The following is a 7222-nucleotide window of genomic DNA, read 5'->3' as shown; positions in this document are numbered from 1 at the left end:
AGCATTCTTTCGTTATGCGAGAAAAGTGAAAATATGTTGAATTTTCTTTATTCTTTCTGTATATCGTTGTACACATGTGACATCACAGGCTATAGTAGTCTTCTCGTCTAGCCGTGATGGAGCACAAACTTCAAAATTTCATAACTTCTGAATGGATTGTCCGATTTTCCTCAAACTTTCACTGATGTGTTCTACTAATATTGCTGCATTCACTCAACCCACATGTCTATGAAGTTGAACTTGTCCTTTAAGTTTGCTACAGGCAGATGTCTGCTCCATCATTAGGCCACAACACTGTATACATGTGGTATCAAGCACACTGCATCTTGATCCTGGCTGTTCAGCACACTCCCAGTGGCAAAGAGGCGCAGGGCTACAAACACCTGCAGACTTAGAGGCAGTGCTTTGCCCTTATTCGTCGAATGTTCCAAATCAAGTTTTCTTCGAGTCAGTCAGAACCATCACCCCCTCCAAATTAAATTGATATTTTTTGAACAAATCTTTTTTAATCATACAGATCTCAAGTGGGTTGGTCCTGTCCTTGAAAACTCTTTCCCTTCTCCTGGTAGCAGCCACAATTAATTCATAATTGCAGCCATTTCGGTTGTAAAGCACCTTCCTTACAATGTGCATAAAACGGAATGGATTTGTCAACTAAAATTAAATTTGCAGGTAGGTGAAAGGCAATCAACTAATTTGTTGAGATATGTCGGATGAAATTAAAAGATTTGTTAGTACTAATATCTGACATTTCATAAAATAGAATCTTGTCAGATAAAACAGATCTTGTTGGATACTGTATTAATACTGTATACGCCGAATATTTCGCGAGGTTTTTATTTTTGCAAATTTCGCAAGTCAGCTGCTATTCGCGAAATTAAAAACACGCGAAAATATTGACTCTAATACCGATATGAATGTGACGTACACGTATACATTTCTCCGTTCAGTACATGACTCCATGATCGCGAATTTAACCACTCGCGAAATTGTCGGGAAGTCCTGATTCGCGAAAATTTAGACTCGCAAAATATATGGCGTATACAGTATCCTTCAAGAGCTTTTACCAAACGACCCCAAGTTTGCACCCAAAAGCCAAGGCTCACAGCACTGTACTTTGCTCTGACCACACCACAGAGAGATAAAAACCAATATCTGATGAAAATACATGTAATAAGGAAATATCACAAAAATTTTGACATAGAAAGTTATCATGATTTATTATAATCTGTACACACATGACACTTGAACAATGACATGCATCAACTGCAGTGGATTGCTTCTGGGAATTGACACATCTCTTTCATGTCATACAGGGATAATAAAATTACCATGTATAACAAGGGCTATGAAATATTACATTGGCTCATTCTTTGAAGTGCTGCTTGACTGTTACATCTACAATCACACAATTTTAAAATTGCAGGCAGAGCATTAAAGAGTTTAAATCCTTCAGTAATTCTACACTGCAACAACTCCTTTTTCTTTTCTTTCTTTCTTTCTTTTTTTTTTTTAGATGGACTTGCCTAGCAAACTCCTTGGAAGCAGTACAGTCATATTAGTTTTTGTGAGATTTTGTTATATCAGGGTTTAAAAAAAAAAAACAATAAAATACATAGAAACATTGAGCTTTGGGCTATGAAAAGTGGTTTCCTTGTTATAACAAGAGCTTGTAATTTAACGAGACTCTACTTTTATTAGGGGATGCACCAATCTGGGTATGTCTGGCTTTTCTTACAAAATGGTCACACAACAGAGTCACAAGGAGGGGTCTCTTGAAACTGCTTTAAAAACTTTATGCAGGGAAGAGGGCTGGGGATAACTTGCCATCCTCAGCTTCCTAAACACACATTTCCAATACTGACAGATTCCATGCTGCGTCAGAAAACTCACTGAGGCATCGAGTAACCAATATCTGCATAAGGGGAGCTCCCACTGAAACATGTCATTGTCTTTACTATACCAATGAAGACATGAAGCCACAGGGAAAAGGGAATAGTCACATCAGTTATCGGTGATCTGCATCAGGTATACACAAGAGTTCTGAGCGACGGGTCGCCAATGCAGCCGGCAGACTTCCCTTGATGGGTGATGTCTACCCGACTTTGTATGCTACCACGTTGACCGTTGCACGCCGGACATGTTGTTGGCATCCGCTATCGACCGCCACATGATGCGGCTCAGCCTCCACTTCTTGAGGACGGCTCGCGGTCGCGACGTGATGGCGCAGCGGTCACGAATCCTCACGTGGCAACTATCGCGGGGAAATGCTGCAATCTCTTGGTCGGCAATTTCCTACATCAAACATATGAAGTAAGAAAAATGGGTTGGGGTTACATTCACTAGACTTCTGCTTACTTCTGCCATATATGCATAACTTAAAAGAAAACGAGGTAGCAGTTCAACAGGATGAATTGTCAAAAGGGTGCAGACAACTATCATTGGATGAAAGATGACAAATGACCCATGACTGATTTACTAGTGTAAGCTACTGACCTGTTGAAGACGAGTCCCAAGAATACTCGGGCAGGTGTCTATGGGAAATGCGTGTGATAGCATAACCAGTCCATTCTCAACAATTTAAGGTGGAGAGCAAGCTATACATGTTCCATGATTGACAGGTATCTACAAAGAGGCAGTGATAACTAGAAAGGCATGCAATGATTCAAATGCTAGATCACTCATACACTCCTAAAATCTAATGTAAGACTACATGTAGGTCATACAAAAAAGAACAACATGAAATGATGGATGTGAATCCCTACGCGAGTGTGCACTTCAAGAGACATGTTCCAAATATCACAGTGTAAAATTGTATTACATACAGTAAGTCTCAACTCTTTGAGAGTGGAGCCATATGGTCCACATATATTTATTGCACTAGGTAAAAGGTTGAAGGTTTTTTTTCACCAAGGGAAGGGTGTAAAAAGTGTGTTCCTCCTCCTTATAAGCATTTTAAAGGTCTATGTGTGCCAGGTTGGCATAACAGCATACCAAATAGGCATATTTTGCTCAAACACACAAACTCACCCAAACTGATTGAACAATAGCCAAACGCCACATTACAATGAAAGCTTCACTTGCAACTCCATTCCTTATACTACCTGGTAACAGCTTGTGTTGTGCAGTGACTGAATAACACTGTTTCATGGGAGTCTTGGGGACAAATTCTAACTTTCTGTCGCGGTTGTATATGCAAAAATTATGCCTCCCAGAATTGGACAATAACATAGCTACTGGCCATTTGCAAGAAAGAAAAAAGGCAAAATTTGTCACGACATTTAAATCACAGCAAAGCTTGGAATTTTCTCTACAACTTTGCTCATACAATGTACAAATGCACATGTACATATGTTTAGCATTTAGCATTCTAACATGAAAAACACAAGGCGTTGTGTGAGAGAATTTTTTTTTTTCCAAAAGCTCTCGCGCATTGCTGTCTGAGAAGAATGTGGCTTACTCTGACAATTGTACATGTAGTTTGGCTTATTCTGACAATATATTATCTCAAATTCAAGATGTGACTCTTTTAGTTGTTGGAAATCAGTGTCTTTGTGTGTGTGTGTTGGGCGGGGTTAGCTTTAGTTTGTGAGGCATGAATAAAAGCTTGACCGGCATGTGAACATGATGAGAAAGACCCCTGAGGAGTGAGTCCCAAGCCAAAGACATGAGACTTGACGTGTTTATGTTCATGCAACTTTCACCCACCCTGACTTCATCTGGTAGAATGGTGTTCTTGCGGATGCAGTTGATGCGGAGTCTGTCCCTGTGGTGTTCTTTGACCAGCCTCCTCCTCTTCACATCCCGCAGCATTCTCCAGTCGGCATAGTACGTTCTCGTGATCATTGCACCAATGGCGTTGACTGGATGCGGTGTCCATGACTACCAAGGCAATTAAGGAGCAAAGCAAATGTCAGATCAGGAAGACATCATTAACCAATCACTGATACAGAGCAGACAGACAGAAATTCCTCTCATATTCAGGTCTACAGTATAAGTCACAATAAGAGATGAAAATCTTCACAACAAACTGAACTGTTTTTCTATCTGAAACCGACAATGTATGCATAGTTACACAGGCAATAACCTACCCATACTTCTTTCCATAGGAACTGATTAATATTTTTTTTTTTTTTTTTTGTGAAGTGAAAAATCTATCACTGCCGATCCAGGATCAAGTTGACTTACATTACATTGTACATTACATTAGTAAGACTGTAACTTGTTACACAATAGGTAAAACAAACCAAACATCAATCAAGTTTAATACACAAGTACCAGGTAGTCAAAAAGAAGAAATGTCTTTTTTTTTTCTTTACTTTCTATTGTGATTTCACTGCCTCACTTGTCAAGAGGTCCCAAGCATGCCACATTCCAAAATGCCTTCATAGCTTTCTAAATTAGTCAATATCATTGACCACATTATGACCATGTGACCTAATGATCACATTTATATGACCACAATATGACCATAATGTCACCATGTTTAATTCCGGTTCACTGCAAGTTCGAACGTGTACACTGCATATTGATTTGGTGTTCTTCTTCAGCACATACATTTGTATGGCTGGGTGTCAAGTGAGCAATACAATTTGTACATTGACACCCGAATGTTTTTTTTATCAATAGTAACTTAAAATATCTCACGATTCGTCTGAAATACAAAGAAAATAGATCTACTCTGAATTCACAAGCGTGCATTAAAAGTGCGATTTGAGGTACACGTTCTTACAGTAGGTAGACCCAAGTCGTTTATAATTATTGGCTTTAAATGCATGGCAGGACTAGTCTCAGTAGCACTGTGCTTTGAAACTGACGGCACCCATACCGTCTATCGCCAATGTGTGTGAAGTGCACATAATGCTTTAGAAATTTGCTGCATGCATTCACAATCTTTTACTAGAGGTCTATGTAAAATGTATCATTGTTGCTATTGTTTATTATTATTGCTCTTTTCGGTTATTTGGTCGGTAATCCCCACTGCACTGACGGGGTAGAGTCAACAATAGTAGAGTCTACTGAGGAGTAAAAATCCACTGCGCGAGCGGGCATGCGTGCGTGTATTATCATTCTTTACATGCAATGCCATAAAGAAATAGAGGAGTGTCGGTTTTGATTTAGTGTCGATGGGTTACCATACTAAATAAAAATGGCGTTTCTCCGTGGAGATACTGATTTGCGTGGTAAGATAAATGGTAATCGTGTAGAAATGCACACCTACCGTTCGCTTCACCGTTTGTCAATCAAATTTTGTGCAGCTATTGGAGATGCTAAATTGAACTATATCAGAGAGTTTTCATGGAATTAGAAAGCCGAAAAGGTATGAAAAATGAGAAATGGGAGTTGAAAAGTACGTCGGTCTCGAAGATAGTCTCCGATGTAAGTATAGTGCACCGATTGAGCAGAGAACGATGTCAACGATTATAATCGATTCTGGTAGTCTCTAATTAGCCGCTTACTAACAATATCGAACTTGACTCGTGCAATACGTGTAGCCCATACTTTCTTTTTCTTATTTTTTTCTTATTGTTAGCTCACCTGAGTCGAAGACTCAAGTGAGCTATTGTGATAGTTCTTTGTTTTCATTGCCACTAAATTATTGATACAGATTATTCATACCAGGATTTAGACATCCTTTTTTTTTTAAATTGTATTGATTTTATCATAACAAAAGTTGATAATAATTCAATTGGAATAGTGTTGAAGGGAATAGAATGAGGTTGAAGGAAAAGCGGAAGAAAAAGGTTAGGCTATTTAATAGGAGTGAGAGAGAAAGAGAGAGAAAAGAAGATGAGAAGGAAGTTGAATTCAGCAATTGCAATGGGGGTTTGTTTCTAGACCTGTCTAATATTGCAGTAATCTACATAATTTAGTCAGTAAAAAATGTTGACAGATATTACAGTCACACGCAAGAGAAAATAAACTAAAACAATAAAAAACAGACGCATCAAGATCACTTTCTGTCTTCCATATTTTACTGTCGAGCCGACGTAATTATTGTGGTTAAACACCAAACAAGCGGCTGTATCACAGACTACAACGATCATTTATCATCGTTATATCGCTCTTCCACATAATCGATCATCCACCATGCTACGCTGACACAGCCGTCGATCGGCGTAGTGTTGAGTCAAAATTAGCTACTTTTCTTCTGTAATTGACAATGAAATTTCATGAAACCGTCAGATATGGTCCATCTTGACATTTCTGATAGCCACAAGAAGTTTTCATTGACATATTAAGGAAGGAAATGGTAGGTGTGCATGGTGTGCATTTCTACATGATTACCAGATAAATTTCAAAATTTGACAAAAGCAATTAGACCGTCTACCTCTAACAGTATTATTCCTCCTCCTCCATCTTCCTTTCAATTAAATGCAGCTCCTCCTCCTTATTATTCTTCTTCTTCTTCGTCTTCCTTTCGATAAACTCGCTCTGCAGGCCGCCAGTGGTGTATATATCAGCCTTTAATACGGTAGATAGCGTGGCGTAGGCTACCACACAGTAACGTATGCGAGGCTACAGTAGCCCGACGGCCGACGCCACGGCCGAGGGCGAGCAGAACTTCAGCCCGGCGACAGGGCTGTGCAGCGGTGCAGAGTGGCCCGAGCGAGACCCGGGCCGGGGTTTACTAGTCACGTTGTCGTTGAATGCTAGGGAGAAATGTTTCCCTAGTTATTCTGTACCTGTGAGCAGTAGGGAATCTACTAAGAACCGAAATGTTTCCGACATTTTCTCTCGACAACTTACCGACCACCCGGAATGAGCCAAAGTTCCAGAGCACGACTTGGACAGTGCAAAGCGGCCTATTCTGACACAAGACCTCAAGATGGTGTCCATGTTGGATATTCACGTGAATTGCCGAGAGATGGCGCTGTAGCTCTCATCACCAAAGTCTTTTTTTTTTTTCTTCTTCTTCTTCTTTTTTATCTTTTACAGTGATGGCTTTCAGTATTGGGTAATTGGGTTACGTGAGTACACAAACCGTAAATCATAAGATGAAACATTTAAGCAAGTATAATGAAATACAATACACAACAGACAAATTGGGCACATAGAATGAATCTTGCAATGATAACTTGCCGATACATTTGTCGACAAACTAAATCAAGATGAAAAAGTTCTATCTTACCACACAATCTGCCATTTCTTCAGGTGAGTGTGAGACTTACCCTTCCCTTCTGCAATTTTGTACTCTACATTACGTTTCAATTTAACCAAG

The 7222-nt window shown here is 39.5% G+C and overlaps 1 protein-coding gene across 1 annotated transcript; it reads right to left on the bottom strand.

The window, feature by feature from the left end:
- Window positions 1-1193: 1193 nt before the first annotated feature.
- Window positions 1194-6859, bottom strand: LOC140239898 (small ribosomal subunit protein uS14m-like). Its single transcript, XM_072319711.1, has 3 exons — window positions 6751-6859; window positions 3709-3882; window positions 1194-2295 (listed from the first exon to the last, which is right to left on the bottom strand). The coding sequence occupies exons 1-3, from the start codon at window positions 6838-6840 to the stop codon at window positions 2113-2115; spliced, it is 447 nt and encodes a 148-aa protein (XP_072175812.1). The 5' UTR covers window positions 6841-6859; the 3' UTR covers window positions 1194-2112.
- Between the last annotated feature and the right edge of the window lie 363 nt (window positions 6860-7222).

Source organism: Diadema setosum, chromosome 16 (assembly GCF_964275005.1).
Source record: "Diadema setosum chromosome 16, eeDiaSeto1, whole genome shotgun sequence".
Taxonomy (NCBI): Eukaryota; Metazoa; Echinodermata; class Echinoidea; order Diadematoida; family Diadematidae; genus Diadema; species Diadema setosum.
Note: the sequence above shows the minus strand (reverse complement) of the source record. Positions and strands in the feature narration are given on the sequence as shown.

Bases quoted from the DNA above. Each gene is read 5' to 3' on its own strand.
- LOC140239898 (XM_072319711.1), bottom strand. From the start codon at position 6,840: ATGGACACCATCTTGAGGTCTTGTGTCAGAATAGGCCGCTTTGCACTG. The intron at 3,883-6,750 runs GTAAGTTGTCGA...TTGCCTTGGTAG, and splicing joins TGGCTCATTCCGGGTGGTCG to TCATGGACACCGCATCCAGT. The intron at 2,296-3,708 runs GTGGGTGAAAGT...TGTTTGATGTAG, and splicing joins TTCTACCAGATGAAGTCAGG to GAAATTGCCGACCAAGAGAT.